A 17,595-nucleotide genomic window follows, 5' to 3' on the forward strand; every position below is an offset into this window, starting at 1 on the left:
AGAAACACGGGCACAATACCGATGATTGTGTAGTCGCCAAGGATCTTCTAGAACGACTAGCACGACAAGGACACCTTGACAAATACATTGGTGGTCACATCCAAAAACGCGGCTCTAATTCCACAACAGCCAACCTCCCTGACCAACACCGAGGAAAAGAAAAGATGTCCTCAGGCCAATACGAACGACCACGAGGTATAATTAATTGCATTTCAGGAGGATATGCAAGTGGAGGACACTCAAATTCGGCAAGGAAAAGATCGTTTAGAACGATATACTCGGCAGACGTACCGAAACAAAATGTCACAATCTCTAATCCACAACCAGAAGTCACTTTCACACATGCCGACTTCAACTCCAACATACAAAATTTGGACGACCCTGTGGTGATCACCCTGCAGCTAGGAGATCTATTAGTAAAGAAAGTACTCTTAGATCCCGGGAGCAGTGCCGACGTTCTGTTTTACTCCACATTTCAAAAGATGAAGCTCAGCGACAACACGCTACAATCCACAGGAGGAGACTTGGTCGGTTTCTCAGGAGAAAGGGTTCCAGTCCTCGGGTCAGTGTGGTTACAAACCACACTGGGTGAGCAACCTCTATCCAAAACTAATGATATTCAATATTTAGTAGTTGACTGTTTCAGCCCATATAACCTTATCCTTGGCAGACCTTTTTTAAATAAATTCGGCGCTATTGTATCTACAGTTTACCTCTGTGTCAAGTTCCCACTGCAGGACCACCAGGTCATTACAATCCATGGAGACCATAAAGAGGCAAGACAATGCTACAATATCAGCATGAAACTCCAAAGTCGCTCAACGCAACAAGTCAACAACGTCGGCCTAAACCAAAAGGAGGACACGCTAGCCGAACTTGATCCAAGAGCCGACATCCTCGATCGCCCAAAACCCTCTGATGACCTACAGAAAGTGTATTTCAACAATGACCCTAATAAATTCACATATGTAGGCACCTCACTCAATGCATCCGAGTTTCAAGCTATAACAACCTTCCTACAGCAACACGCCGACCTTTTCGCATGGACACCATCAGATATGCCCGGAATCGACCCACAGATCATCAGTCATAGACTAGCCATAAACTCGGCAATCCGACCAGTACAACAGAAGAAACGCAAACTCGGCGAAGAAAAAAGGAGAGCGTCAATGGAAGAAACACAAAAGCTCATCAACGCAGAATTCATCAAAGAGATCAGGTTCACCACCTGGTTAGCCAATGTGGTAATGGTAAGAAAACAGAACGGTAAGTGGCGCATGTGCGTCGATTTCACTGATTTAAACAAAGCATGCCCAAAAGATTCTTACCCTCTGCCATCCATAGATTCTTTAGTAGACAATGCGTCAGGCTACGCTACTCTAAGTTTTATGGATGCATATTCAGGGTATAACCAAATAATGATGCATCCCTCTGATCAGAATAAAACAGCTTTTATCACCGATTTCGGTAACTATTGTTATAAAGTTATGCCATTTGGACTAAAGAACGCAGGTGCAACTTACCAACGCCTTATGGACAAGGTATTCGCCAAACAAATCGGCAGGAATATTGAAGTATATGTCGACGACATGGTCGCCAAAACAAAAGTTGGAGATGATCACATCATCGACCTTACCGAAATATTTGGCCAAGTCCGCCAATACAACATGCGTCTCAATCCCGAGAAATGTGCATTTGCAGTTCAAGGGGGTAAGTTTTTAGGTTTTCTACTAACATGCAGGGGAATAGAGGCGAATCCAGACAAATGCCGAGCAGTGCTGGACATGACCAGTCCCAAAACAATAAAGGAAGTCCAGCGCCTCACAGGACGACTCGCTGCCCTTTCCAGATTTGTTCCTTGCCTTGCCTCAATCTCCATTCCTTTTTTCCAAACAATTAAAAAGAAAAATAAATTTGAATGGAACGACGATTGTGAAAAGGCATTTTCAAAATTAAAAACAACCTTATCACAACCGCCGATTCTACAAAAACCCCTACAAGGGGAAGATTTATTTCTGTATCTATCAGTTACTGATTGGGCGATAAGCTCGGCCCTTGTTACAGAAAGAAAAAAAGTTCAGCATCCAGTATACTTCGTTAGTAAGACGCTCCAACACGCCGAACTCAACTATCCAAGGATTGAGAAGCTCGCACTAGCACTAATATTCTCGGCGCGACGCCTCCGACCTTACTTCCAAAGTCACGTTATCCACGTCAAAACCGATCACCCACTAAGACAAGTATTACACAAACCAGAAATTGCAGGTCGACTCATTAAATGGGCAGTCGAACTATCAGAATTCGACATCAAATACCAACCTCGGGGACCGATCAAGTCACAATTCCTCGCGGATTTCCTCGCCGAACTTACAATACCATCAGAAGAGGACCACCCAAAACAATGGATCTTGTATGTGGATGGCTCTTCAAATAACGAAGGTTGTGGGGCCGGAATTCGTCTGGAAGACGACGATGGATTCATATTAGAACACTCGATACACTTCGCTTTCAAAGCGAGCAACAACCAATCTGAATATGAAGCACTACTCGCCGGATTACGACTCTGTTTAGATCTTCAGATCTCCGCGATCAAGGTATACTGTGATTCATTGTTAGTCGTACAGCAGGTAAATGACCTTTTTCAGGTAAAAGATCCCCTACTCTCTAAATATTTGTTATTAGTAAAAAAGTTAACAAAAAAATTTTTCAAATTTGAGATAGAGCACATACCACGTGAACAAAATCAAAGAGCGGATATCTTATCTAAGCTCGGCAGTACACAATCCGATCTATCCACATTACAACAGTTCACAATAACATCACCCACTGTTACTCTAACAACCGTGTTAAGTGTTTCACAGGAAACAGATTGGAGGAACGACTTTATACACTATTTACAAACAGGTAACATGCCAAAAGGGGTCAAGAGCGATAAAAAGTTCCGATGACAAGCATCTTACTTCACAATACTCAACGGAACGTTGTATCGCCGAGGATATACTCGCCCTCTCCTCAGATGCCTCAACAAGACAGAGGCAAACATAGCATTAGCAGAGGCACATGAGGTAATCTGTGGCACGCACACAGGGGCTCGAAGCCTAACATCAAAAATCCTCCGAGCCGGATTTTTCTGGCCAACTTTGAAACACGACAGCGAACAGAAAATAAGATCTTGCAACAAATGTCAAAGGCACGCACCACTGATACACATCCCCGCCGAGCAAATGCATCATTCAGATATCAGCTGGCCATTTAACCAGTGGGGTTTGGATATACTCGGACCGTTTCCTACGGCACCGGGCCAGGTAAAGTTTCTTATTGTCGGAATTGACTATTTCTCCAAGTGGGTTGAAGCCCAACCCTTAGCAAAAATAACATCACAGCAAATAATTTCATTCATATGGAAAAACATTATTTGCCGTTTCGGCATACCTCAACATATCACAACTGACAACGGCCGCCAGTTTGCCGATCAGAAATTTCAATCTTTTTTGCAGAATCTCAAAATAAAACAGCACTTTGCCTCTGTTGAACATCCTCAAACAAACGGACTAGCTGAGGCCGCGAACAAGGTCATCCTGCATGCACTAAAGAAAAAACTCGACGACGCCAAAGGACTATGGGCCGAATTAATTCCTGAAGTACTCTGGGGATACAACACCACCCCACAAACATCAACAAAAGAAACGCCATTCAAACTGGTTTATGGGTCGGAAGCCATGATCCCTCTGGAAATCTCCCAGCAATCCATCCGAACATATATGAATAATCAAGACGAAACTCGGAGATCCGAGCTCGACCTCATCGAAGAAGTTCGAGACATCGCCGCTTTGAAGCAACGCGCAGCGCAACAAGTCATAGCTCGTCAACATAACAAGTCGGTCAGAAACAGATCGTTCGCTAAAGGAGATTTAGTCCTCCGCAAAACAGAAACTGCTCGGAAGCCACCAACACACGGAAAGTTAGCCGCCAATTGGGACGGCCCATACCGAGTATCCGAAGCACTCGGCCAAGGAGCGTACAAACTAGAATCATTAGATGGTAAACTCTTCCCTAACACATGGAATGTGTCTTCTTTAAAAAAGTATTATAGTTAAAAGACAGGGACAGGCTGGTACTCTTTTTCCTACTACCAAGATTTTATCCCAAAGGGTTTTGCTTGGAGAGGTTTTAACGAGGCCAGCCTACCTGCACCTTTGTGTATAAAAGGTTCAAAAGACCTCAGAATGTAAATAAGACGAAAAATGTCTTATCTTTGCTACTCTATCAAATCAATCTTATCAATCTGTCAATACAGCTCGAACATATACCGCTACTCGTCTAAAGCTACAAATCAAACCACAAAACCAATAAACTCGGAACACAATCCGAACTATCGCAAAACATCTTTTACATAAAGCAACAAAACAGACTTTCAAACAAGTCATTTCAAACCAAGTTCAAAAAACAAACCGCCATACTGTTATCAACAATAAATATTCAAACATATGTAAAACAAAATTCACAAAAATTTTTTTTCTAAAACCTAAACATTATCAGCCTCGCCTTCTGCATCCCCATCATCGTCAACAAGCTGCCCATCTCGAACAATCTTCCCAGGATCCATACTAGAAAGATCGGCATCCGGAACCAAAAACTTCACTTGCAACCTTGCCCTTTCGAAACCTTCAACGAATGAATCCAAAATCTCATCCGCCTTCTTTTTCTCCATATCCTTAAACTGAGCGGTCACTTCAATCAGACGACTTTGCACGCTTACCAAGTCGCTTTCCTTTTTCTTCAAATCCTCAACATCTTTAGAATAATTTTCCTTAGTCTCTTTCAATAACTTCTCAGTCTCAGTTAAACGACCTTGAAGTTCGGCAGCAAGTTTTTTATATTTAACCAGCTCCTCCTTCAAAACAGGTACCTCCCCCTTTTCCGCAGCAACTCCCTTGTATTTCAACTCCTGACTTCGCCCAAGGCTTGCAAGCCACAACCCAACAACCTATAGAACAAATAAACTCATAAGACTACTAAATAAAAAGAAGCAAAAAACAACAAGCTTACTACCTGCATGTATTGTCCAATAGCCATATCCCCCACCTCCTTTGCAAGAGTTACATCAGCCGACGATTGGCAATACTCGTCCACAACAGCCATGAAAGGATACTCCTTTCCCCAAACTGAAAAAGCCTCACTCTCTTCAGACATCTCATGAAGCCTTTTTTGATTTCCCATAAAAGCATGTATCTCTTCTAGAGGGACATCTAACTCTTTTCCATCAGAATCATCTGATAGCTCCACAAGTTCAGACCTTTTTCTCTTCTTCACAATCACCTTCCTCCGACCTTGACGAGGCTGCGAAACCTCGCCACCCCCAACAACCTTCTCAACATTTGACGAAGATACCTCCTTGTCCAGATTCTTACTCTTAAACCGAGTCCTCAACGATGCAGCAGAAACACCCGGATACTTCCCACCTACAAAAACAATTTGTGTTAAACTTCTCAGAAAAAAGGAAAAAGAGGGAAATTAACGTAAACCCTAGAAACTCACCTAGATACTCTACAACAGCAACTTTATCATCCTCCCACTTCAGCAACTCATACATTGATATCAAATTTTTCCGATCAACATTCTCCACCAAATACTCTATCAAACACTCATTCCTTGGTGATATCACCTCTGGGCCGAGTATATTTTGCGGCTCTGAGCACCAAAAGAGAGGAAACTTCTCGGCAAGATTTTCATCAATATAAAACGGGAATTGCTCCTCCGAACTTCTGACCTTAAAATACATCTCTTTGAAGTCTTTAAAAGAAGACTTGTACAGTTTGAAGATTCCAAAGCCCGGAGTACTATTGAAATTCACCCACCCCCCTTTCCACACCCCTTTAGCTTGAAACAAAGAAAAAAATAAAGAAACAGACGTCAATTCCTCTAAAAATTCCATCAAAACTTCAAAGGATCTCAGGAAAGCCCACCCATTAGGATGAAGTTGAGAGGGAGCACAGTTAAGTTGTTTAAGAATCTGACACTCAAAATCCGTAAACGGAAGCCTCACTCGCAACTCTTCAAGCACGCAACTATGCATGTAAAAGAAATCAAACCCCAACTCTCGATGATAAATCCTATCATCCACACTACATGGCAACAATTCCACCTTCACCCCAGAACCCGCCCTCACTATTCTATTCGCATCAACCTCCCTCACCGCCGCTTCATCACAGAAAAGAGACACCCGTGATTTAACATCTTCGCTCACCCAATCATAAGACCAATCCACCTTATCCTTTTTCTCTTTCTCAAAACCCATTCATTCAAACAGCAATAACAGAAGGAAGAAGAAGAAAGAAAGAAGAAAGCACAGAAATGGATCAGAAACAGAAAAGGAGACTCATACCTCTCTTACTCATTCTTCAAAGAAGCAAGCGTATATCAAACAGCCAACAGAAACCCACGAAAATCCTGAAAGAATCCAAGCAACTAAAGGGACAGAAAATAAACCCCAAAGCCACATCAAACAGTAAACCAAACATTGGGAATCAACAAACTTAAATGCAACCATCACCCTTTCTCTTTCATCAGAAAGTAACGGACACGACTCCCCACGTTCCCAAAAATTTAAAACACTGAGCCATCTTTTAATGAAGTAAGTTGATCTGGGGGCTCATCCACTAGCCCACGCAAACCGAGTTATAGCTCATAAAAAATAAAAATAAAGCTCAACCTGCTTCATTAAAATCTTTCTCAGGCTAAGTTTGGGGGCTGTGATATGGTCACCATCAATATCATAACTCGTCATTTGCCGTTATTATTCGGCCCTTATGAGCTATAACTCGGCAAAATTAATACTATTGAGAACAACGCCTCAAACGGCAGGGATAAAGTCGGTTACGAAACTAATCATCAGTAACGGACGAATAATCATCAAAGACGCAACGGACGAACAAATGTCTATAAAATAGAAGGTAAAATATCTTTTTTGATTCATTCTGAACTGAATATCATCTACTGACTTAAGCATTGGAGTGCCTTTGCAGGTGCACTCCGCCTCCTTGGTATTACTCGCATTCTCATACACACGACGAACACAGGAAAATCGGACCTCGAAGGACAGGCGTTCAACCTGGTGGCACACAGCTCGGCTAATCTCAAGGAGTTGGAGCCGACCTGTTTACCAGGCAAGATCAAAAAGTACATGAACAACAAGTATAACTTCTTGAAGGATTTTTTTAATTATATAAAAAAAGCCATATTTAACGATGGCAACCATTATTATCATCTTTGAAAATACATAGATTCACCGGAATAAACAATATTTAAAAAAAAAATTAATTATTAGAAAGTTAACAATGGCTAGTAACCACTATTATCGTTTCCAGAATACACAAGAGTACACAAAAAGTACACAGGATAACCATTCTTGTTATTTTTGGGAAATAGTTTTTTTTTTAATTTATAATTAAAAAAATTCTTATTAAATATGGCTTATTCCGATGTACCTATGTATTTTTAGAGATGATAATAATAGTTGGCATTGTTAAATATGACTTTTTTTTTAGTTATAATTAAAAAAAAATCCTTAAAAAAACCATGATTGTCCGTGTATTTTTGTGTATTTTTATATACTGTTTGTAGATCTATATACTATTTGGAGATGATGATAATGATTAAAAATACGGATTTGAAAAAACGTAAAAGGAGTTCGCCAAGGTTAGGCGAACTCTATAAAATGTATAGAGTTCTATAAAATTTATAGAGTTCACTGGGTCAGACGAACTTGTCAATTTTTTTATAGAATTCGCCGGATCCGACGAACTTGTTTAAATGCAAAAAAAATACAAAATCGTATTTTGGGAATTAAAATTCTAATATTTTTTTTTATTTTATAAATGAAAAAATTTCTATTTCCATATGTTGATTACTGATAGCATGAATGTTTATTAATAGAATAATCAATCATCAAAATAATCAAAATTTTCTTTATCAAATAATCAAATTTTCTAACAATAGAATAATCAAACTTTTTATTAACAACTAAAAAACATGAGTTATTCCTGTATTTTTATTATATTTTGATAATAGATGTGAATTTGATTTTTAAATATATTATTTATAAAATTTGATTATAAATGTAACTATGATGTCATTCATTTTTCTATGCAAATGGTTGATTAGTCATATACTCATGTCCATAAGATGATTGTTTTACATGCACACAAAAAATTAATTATTATATATTTTTGTATAAATATATATTATTAAATTTATTTTTAATGTATATTTTGTAATTTGTATATCAATATATATTTTATATATGTGGTTGATTTGATGGTTGATGTGTATATCTAATGTTTGTTGAATATAAGTAGATGATTAATGGCTAAAACTAGATGAACATAGAGTTCTTTATTTTTATTTTTTTTAAGAAAAAAAATAAAGGGGTGAGTTTAATCTTTATCCCTGGTTAATGTTATGCTAGAGAGTTTTTAGGGTTTTTTTTGTATGTATATGATTGGAATCTAAGAATTCACTTGTTTATAAATATGTTTTCATGTACAAAATTTTGATTGAAAAAACCCAAAATTACATGATGTTAAGATGATCTAACTTGGAGTCCTTAATTATTCACATTTCTTCTTTATCAAAATGCAGCATTTGTACTATGAAGTCATTTTATATAAAAATGTTTCAAGCAATTCAAATGGGCATTCAGTAACAAAAAACATTTCACCAAGTTAATATATTCTAAGATGAAGAAAATCTGTATGACTTTATGCTTGGCGACATTTCACCAAGTGGTTAAGAGACCGACAGAGAAATGAGATATACATAGAAACATTGAAAGGTACAAATAATTTCTGAGGAAGACACGTGATGTATATAGGTTGTGTGCTAACAGACGAAAAGTAGAAGCGCCAAAATACTTAAAAATCAGTGGTAGATTAGTGATGTGAGACACACAAAACAATAAATAAAATAAAATAGAATAAAAATTTATAAAATGATGTAGACACTGACATCACCAAGAAAGGAATGCAGTTTATAAATATCTTCCAAGTGAAATTATTCAGTGGACTAAATCATATCCAGAGAAACAATAATGGCTTCCCAAACACCTCAGCTCCACTTCGTTATCTTCCCATTCATGGCACAAGGCCACATGATTCCCATAATGGACATAGCAAAGTTATTGCTTCAGCGCAATAATGTTATTGTCACGGTAGTCACAACCCCGCAAAACGCAGCAAGATTCACATCAACCGTTGCTCGTTTAATCGATTCTGGTTACCAAATTCGACTAATTCAGCTTCAGTTTCCATATCAAGAGGCAGGTTTGCCAGAAGGGTGTGAGAATCTTGACATGCTTCATTCACTTGGCAATGCCTTGAGTTTGTTCACTGCACTAAGTGTTCTAAGGGAACCTGTGGAAAAACTCTTTGAAGAGTTGTCGCCCCCACCAAGCTGCATAGTCTCTGATATATGTCTCCCGTACACAATCCACATTGCTAAGAAATTCAATGTTCCAAGGATTTCTTTTTCAGGAGTGAGTTGCTACTATCTCGTCTGTAACGATGCTTTGCGCTTCAGTAATGTGACAGAGAGCATAAAGGATGAATCAGAGTACTTCATTATACCGAGTCTACCAGATGAGATTGAAGTCACCAAAGCGCAGGTACTAAGTCTAGCGGACGCGAACTGGAACAAGTTTTATGAAGAGATATACGCGGCCGAAGCAGACAGTTATGGAATAATCATAAATTCCTTCCAAGAGTTGGAGCCTGAGTATGCAAGCATATACAAGAAGCATAGAAAGGATAAAGTGTGGTGCATCGGTCCGGTGTCACTAAGCAACAAGGATCAGTTGGAGAAGGCTCAAAGAGGCAACAAGGTTTCAACTGAAGAGTGGATGCACCAAAAATGGCTTGATTCTCAAAAGCCTAAGAGTGTAATTTATGTATGTCTTGGAAGTTTATGTAATCTAACTGCAACTCAGTTGATTCAGATTGGTTTAGCCTTAGAAGAATCAAAGAGACCTTTCATTTGGGTCATAAGGGAAGGGAGTCAATTAAAAAGGCTAGAAAAGTGGATTAAGGAAGATGGGTTTGAAGAAAGAATCAAAGATGAGAGTCTTATAATTCGAGGTTGGGCTCCTCAGCTACTAATACTATCACATCCTTCTATTGGAGGGTTCTTGACACACTGTGGCTGGAACTCTAACTTAGAAGCTATATGTGCTGGTGTGCCAATGCTGACATGGCCCTTATTTGGCGACCAGTTTCTGAATGAAAAACTAGTTGTCAAAGTACTAAAAGTTGGAGTGATGGTTGGTGCGAAAAGTCCTATGGTGTGGGGGAAAGAAGAGGAGGTTGGTGAATTGGTTAGGAAAGAAGATATTAAAATAGGAATAGAAAAGTTAATGGATGGGAATAATGGTGAATGTGAAGAGAGAAGAGAAAGGGTAAGAAAGTTAGCGGAAATGGCTAAAATATCTGTAGCAGAAGGTGGATCTTCTCATAGTAACTTGACTATGTTTATCCAAGATATTTTGCATAAAAGTTTGGGGGCTGTATATGATAATCTAGTTGACAAAAACTAATGGCACAATATCTTTTTTGCATATGTATGATTATTTTGTTCCATAGTGCTATTAATATGGAATAAATATCAATATGGAGGCCCAACAAGGAACTTATGTTTATTTGGAAAGCATGCCATAAATTAATACCGTATTAGCAAATCTTTGTAAGAAAAAAATTAATAAATAATCCTGTATGCCCAATTTGTAATTATGAACCTGAAACTATTAAACATTGTCTATTAAGATGTCAATGTACATATCCCCTAGTGAGCAGAATGTTTGATCTCTAAACAATTGGTTATTAAAACTTAATTCAACGGATGAGGGACTTGGGCAGATTTCTGTGGCAGCAAAAGTTATTTGGGAAATTTGGAAATCTAAAAATGAATCTGTTTACAGCAAACATACTTTAAAGAGAAGGAATAAAACAATCCAAGCAATTCAAGATCAAGATCAAAATCAAAGAAAAGAGGGATTTACCGTTTGGAGGCCTCCGCCGCAGATTGTTTGAAGTTGGTGTTTGGGCGGCTAGAATGACAATTTCAGTTGCCCAATTGCATCTGAAACAGTGCCTTCCATTGACTTGCGGTCGAGCATGGTTAAGGGAGAAGATAAATTGCTTCTTTGCTTGCATGCTTTCATTTGTGTGAGTGGAAATATGCTTTGTTTTTCTCTCCTCTAGTGATAGTTATTTTCTTTCCATTGAGACCTTTCTTATAACCCCCTAACTCAATTTCAGCCATTTGACTCTCAAAAAAGATAGATGTGAATTTAATTTTTAAATATATTATTTATAATAAAAAATTTGATTATAAATATAACTATAATGTCATTCTTTATTTTTATGCAAATGGTTGATTAGTCATGTCTATATAGATGATTGTTTGAATATATGTAGATGATCAATAATTAAAACTAGATGAACATAAAGTTGTTTGTTTCTCTTTTTAAATTAAAAAAAAATAACGGGTAATTTTTTATGGGATTTAAAACCAAAAAAAAAAAAAAACTAGAAGACAATAATTCTTAAAAATGAGATGTTAATAAAATCAGCATAAAGACAAAAAAAAATAAAAAAATAAAATAAAAAATACATGACAACTAAAAGATAAACTATGACCATAATTAGTCATTCCATCTACATAAGAGTTGCTTTTCAGAATAGATGTTGTATTCTCCAGTTGATTAGTCTGCTCCAACTCTTCTTAATTGTCAAAATAAGAGCTTGAGAAAAATGCAAATCAATATCATCATGAAGAACAAGTCTTACTAGCAACTGAGTCCACCTCCACAACCACATGATTATATCCCAGGTTTACATTATGGTCCACATCCATTAAAATTCTCTAGAACTCTGTCGAAGTAACCGAGGTAAAAGCTAAATTTGCACTAAAACCAACTAGAAACCTTCCATCCATGTCTCTAATAATCTTTCTGCAAGATTTTTTTTCATTATGTAGAACGGAAGCGTCTGTGTTTAGCTTAACAAAAGAAGATTCTGGAGGTGCCATTTAATCTGTCTCTTAACATAATTGCCAACTACCTTCTTAACTCGACTCACTTCAGCCTGAGCATGCTAAAAGTCCTTTGCTAGATAGACAGCAAGGGGAGCAACATTCTCTTTATAACGACCCAACTTCTAGCACGTCATGACCAATGCTAGTCATCAGGCGCTACTACACGCTTTCCCTAGAGACTCTAGATCTTATATTAAATATATACATATGAGCATGTCGCGCTAGTCGAGATCACGTGTCAAATATATAGATCTAACGAAATAGATAATAATTAAATAGATAATATATACATGATGCATAGAAAATGCAGAAAACATAGTAATATCATACATATACGTCCGAAGACTCATTTAGTACATCATAATTCACACCGGGTTACATCATTGCTTACTCATGAAAATATTTACAGACTCCATATTTATACTAACAGGCCTTGACATACAAGAGTCACCCTAGTCTGGGACCCATTCTAACTTGTTTTTATAGATATTTACAAAAGCACCTAACCTTCTAAAAGTCTATACAGAGCGAGGACAAAGACTACTACTACGACTATTATAACTACTGCTGATCACCGATCCTTGGCAGTTGAAGAAATACGGAAGTGCTGTGTGGAAGTAAAAGAAGTCGTTTTGACCCTCCAACAATGCTACTGCTGCTCACTAGTCCCAAGACTAGAACCTCAAAGAAGACCTCGCTGGTTTGCATCTGCGAAACAGAAAAGTAAGGGGTGAGAACCTAAGGTTCCCAGTAGGGTACTACACAAGAATCCTAGGGGGTTTCTGGTAAGGTTTTTATAACCCACAAACTAACCGGCAAGTGCACCGGGTCGTACCAAGTAGTACCTTAAGTGAATGAGGATCGATCCTACGAGGATTGATGGACTAAGCAACAATGATTGATTAATTTACTTAGTTAGACAAGCGGAAAATTGTGTTTGAGAGTTCAAAAGCATTAAGCAGTAAATTCAAAATATCAGAAAAGCAAGCAGTAAACAAGATGTGAATAATATATGGAGAAACAGTTAAGCCTTCAGAGTTATCTATTTTTCGGATTGACTTTTCTTACTAACTATTTTAATCATGCAAGATTTAATTCATGGCAAACTATATGTGACTAAACCCTAATTTCTTAGACCTTTTTAGTCTCCCCTAAAATTCATCAACCGCCAATTTCTTGGTCACTTAATTCCAATTAGAGGGTGGAGTTCAATTCTAGTTTAAATGCCACAAAAATCCTAATTACCCAAATATAAGAGGATTATATGTCACGTATCCTGTTAAGTCCAGATAATTAGAATTTAGGAAAATTTGTTTTCAAGCTGTTGTTCAAGTAAAGAGCTTTTCCAAGTTATACAAGAACTCAATTAGAACAAGGGTCATACTTCCATTCCACCCAAATTCATAGGATAAAGAACGAAAAATAATTCTTGAAATATAAGTCAAGACATAAATTAAAATATAAAAATAATAGTATCAATCCATACAATAGACAGAGCTCCTAACCTTAACAGTGGATGTTTAGTTGCTCATGGTTCAGAGTGAAAACTAGGATTCTGGTAAACTGTAAATTTGGAATGAGGTAGTAGAGAAGAGATGAGATTCTTTTTTCTTTTATATCTAATCCTAATTAATGTAAAATATATTTCTTAAAACTAAATAATATCTTTTCCTATTTTTAAATAAAATAAAGTTTAAATCAGAATTAATAGGAAATTGCGTGCTTACTTCTTGGAGAGTTGGGGACCACTTGATTCCTTAATAATCCACGCCTAACTTGAGAAATCTCAAGTTAGGTGCAGCCTTGGCCGAATTGATGGAGAAGAAGTATGAACTATTATACATCGTTGGAAAGCTCTAAAAGTTAGCTTTCCAACGCCACTAAAATCACATTAATTGGACCTCTGTAGCTTGAGTTATTCAGGTTTTGAGTGCAGAGAGGTCAAGGTTGATAGCATCATTCGCCTTCTTCTCTTTTTCTGCGGAAGCTCCATCAAATCCATCCGAATGCTACCTAAAATAAACAGAATTGCACACAATTCAAAGTAGCATCCATAGTGGCTAAAAGATAATTAATTCTTGATTAAACTCAACAAATTAAATGCAAATTCACTAGGAAAATGAAGGAAAGATGCTCACGCATCACAACACCAAACTTGAATTGTTGCTTGTCCTCAAGCAACCAAAATTAGTACATGATTAAGATGTGAATTTGCATGAGAGGTGAGAGTTCAGTTATGCTCATGTCTCTTCTTAAAGTGGGGTTTATCTATTATAATTCTGAATAGTTTTGCCATCTCACTCTCCTTTGAATCAGAGGAATGTCACTGTCATTCGGAATTAGAATCCGGATCATATTATGAATCCTCTGCTCTTTGTACTCCAATTTAATCCTTGAACACAACATACATCCTTTACTTCTCAATGAATTGGTGCTTTGCACCTTGGGTCTAGCCGTGACTTTAAATGTTTTGTCTCAAGCTTCACTTGACACAAAAACACCACAAGCACTTGACTGGAGAACTCTTTTTAAGTTCTGATTTTTCTTTCAGTTACTCTCAGACAGTGGTACTCAAAGTCTTTGGCATACTCTGCTAAATGTATTTGGCCTCGACTCTAGATATTCTGTCTCAAGGATTACTTTACACAAGAACACCACAAGCATATGACTAAGAAAACAACTGTTTGAGCTTTTAATCATGTCTGACCTCCTTAGTCATTGATGCTCAGAACCTTGGACCTTGCTTTTAGTTTTCTTTTGCTATTTCTTTTTCTTCAAGGATTAAGCTTTCACTAATTTCAGAGAAATCATAATAGTTCTCTAAAGTCTTGTTCCTTACACGTCAACATCCTTTGATTCAAATTCAAATATGCACTGTTCTTGTCATTCATTCAGAATCACAAATAATACCACTACATTTAAGTAAACAAGACTAATCTTAAATATAAACTCAATTTCTCATGCAATACATCACTTTTTTCTTTTCTTTTTAGATTCAAGTTCAATGAGTGGTACATGAGACATTTTTTTAACTAAAATCAAATGACAGAATGAAATTAAATCTAAGAATTGAAAGTACTAAAGATCATGCAGGAAATCAAAGCAACACAAAATAGAGGACAACAAAATAAGAACAGAAGAGAAATAGAATGAAAGGAACTCAACTACTTCAGTTATGCTGGTAGCCATCTCATTCCTCCATGAAGAACATTCATCTCCCTTTGGTGTTATTAAAATAAACAGAAAAGGCCAAAAGCGAAGTGACAACACCAAACTTAAAAGTTTTCTTGTCCTCAAGCAAAGAAAAGCTGAAAACAGGGTGTCAAAAGTTCTTCTTAATTGCTCCTGTTCCTGTTCCAAAAATTCAGCATGATCAAGCATACGTAAAACAAAGAAAAATAGTAAAAACTCAATAAAAATCAAACAAATAATATAATTAACGTAACGAAAAAATAATTAAGGATACAAAATTATTGGGTTGCCTCCCGACAAGCGCTTCTTTACTGTCACTAGCTTGACGGTCAGCTCCTCTAAGGAGGAGGATCATAGGGGCTCAGTTCTTCACCCCTCACTCTGAATCTTCTCCTTGTATCCTCATAAAGTAGTTCAATATGCTCCAGAGAGAGGATTCTGTTTACTGTATAAGTGAACATTGGATTGCTAGTAAACACCACCTTCATTCTTGGGGAGAAGTCTTCAGTGGGAATCTTTTTGTTTCTCCATTCCTGGGTACTTTCTTCTTTTTGATGTCTGAAAGAATTTTATTAATTGTTACCAAAGGAGGTTTGAGTTGCATTTTCTGTTGTGCATCATCAGGGGATTCTTGAAGGTTTGGATCAATAAGCTCAGTTTGCATGCACCTCTCTTCTTCACCTGCTGAATGTATATCTTTGAAGACATGAAATACTAGTTGCTCATTATGCACTCTAAGCACTATTTCACCTTCTTCCACATCAATCAGAGCTCTTCTAGTGGCTAGAAATGGTCTTCCTAGAATTATAGAAGCACTCTCATCCTCCCCTGTATCAAGAATCACAAAATCTGCTGGGTGGAAGAACTTGCCCACTTTGACCAAGATATTTTCCATTAATCCGTACGCAGGCTTTATAGATTTGTCTGCCATTTGTAATGCTATCCATGTGGGTTGTGCCTCTTGGATTTGTAACTTCTTCATCACAGACAAGGGCATTAAATTGATGCTTGTTCCCAGATCACATAACGCTTTCTCAAAGGTTGTGCTCCCAATGGTGCATGGAATTTGAAAGCTCCCTAGATCCGGCATCTTCCTTGGTAAGTTATTCTGAATGATGGCACTACATTCCTTAGTCAGGACCACTGTCTCGTCTCCTTTTAAAGGCTTCTTCTTTGACAACAACTCCTTCATGAATTTGACATAGAGAGGCATTTGCTCCAAAACCTCAGCAAAAGAAATATTGATTTGCAATTTTCTGAAGACTTCCAAGAACTTCAAAAACTTCTTGTCCTTGGTCTCCTTTTGAAGTCTCTGAGGATATGGCATTTTAGGCTTGTACTCAGGGGCCTTTGGCAATGTAGGATAAGTATCAAGAGACTCTAGGAATGGATTGTCCGAACGCTTTGGAGGGACGTGCTCTACTTCTTCCTTCTTCTCCTCTGGAGCTTCTTCTTCAACTGACTCCTCATTAACTTGTGCTTCCGTACTTGCCACTTGTCCACTTATCAAGGAGATAGCCTTGCATTCCTCTCTTGGATTCACCACTGTATCACTAGGGAACGTACTTGGAGGCCTCTTGGGTATTTGCTTGCTCAACTGGCCTACCTGTACCTCCAAGTTTCTGAGGAAAGCTCTAGTTTCCTGCATAAAATGATTCATTACTGCTTCCATATCAGTGTTTTCCTGGGACTGAGAAATTGCCTGCTGAGGTGGTTGTTGATGATGAGACTGAAACTGATGGTTATTATGATTATTCTGCTGAAAACCGCCCTAAGAATTATTGTTAAAATTTTGTGATCCCTGAGATTTCTCTCTCCCCCCAAAATTTGGGTGGTTTCTCCACCCCTGATTATAGGTCTTAGAGTATGGGTCATTATTGGGATTTCTAGGAGTATTCTCCATGAAATTGACCTGTTCAAAAGAAAATTGAGTATAATCATAATTTTTATTTTGCACAAAATTACCTGTCATGTCATAAGGGATCTTTGGAGGTGCATTCTGAGTGTTGACAGTTGAAACTTGCATCCTACTCAATTGTTGAGAAATTAAACTCATATGTTGACTCAAAATTTTATTCTGAGTAAGGATAGCATCAAGAGCTTCTATTTCCATAATGCCTTTCTTTTGAAGGGTCTCAAAGTTCACAGGATTCCTGTTAGATGAATATAAATATTGGTTGCTAGCAACCAATTCAATAAGCTTAGTAGTTTCCTCCAGTGTCTTCTTCATGTGCAATGAACCACCTGCAGAATTATCTAAACACATCTTGGACATTTCACCCAAGCCTTCATAAAGGATGTCTAGCTGAGTTCATTTAT

At 37.6% G+C, this 17,595-nt stretch overlaps 2 protein-coding genes across 3 annotated transcripts; one reads left to right on the forward strand and one right to left on the reverse strand.

Moving 5' to 3' along the window:
* Positions 1-4,288: 4,288 nt before the first annotated feature.
* On the reverse strand, positions 4,289-11,285 carry LOC110276037 (uncharacterized). 2 transcript variants are annotated; one of them, XM_021132539.2, is made up of 3 exons: positions 11,048-11,285; positions 5,053-5,462; positions 4,289-4,987 (listed from the first exon to the last, which is right to left on the reverse strand). In XM_021132539.2, exons 1-3 carry the CDS (start codon positions 11,199-11,201, stop codon positions 4,526-4,528), a joined length of 1,026 nt encoding a protein of 341 aa, XP_020988198.2. In that variant the 5' UTR covers positions 11,202-11,285; the 3' UTR covers positions 4,289-4,525. The 2 variants fall into 2 exon arrangements, with proteins under 2 accessions (XP_020988198.2, XP_052111455.1); XM_052255495.1 differs by lacking the exon at positions 11,048-11,285 and adding an exon at positions 6,386-6,451.
* On the forward strand, positions 9,077-10,921 carry LOC107471244 (UDP-glycosyltransferase 73C6). Its single transcript, XM_016090696.3, has one exon. The coding sequence runs from the start codon at positions 9,089-9,091 to the stop codon at positions 10,583-10,585; it is 1,497 nt and encodes a 498-aa protein (XP_015946182.1). The 5' UTR covers positions 9,077-9,088; the 3' UTR covers positions 10,586-10,921.
* Positions 11,286-17,595: the final 6,310 nt, after the last annotated feature.

Source organism: Arachis duranensis, chromosome 10, assembly GCF_000817695.3.
Source record: "Arachis duranensis cultivar V14167 chromosome 10, aradu.V14167.gnm2.J7QH, whole genome shotgun sequence".
NCBI lineage: Eukaryota > Viridiplantae > Streptophyta > Magnoliopsida > Fabales > Fabaceae > Arachis > Arachis duranensis.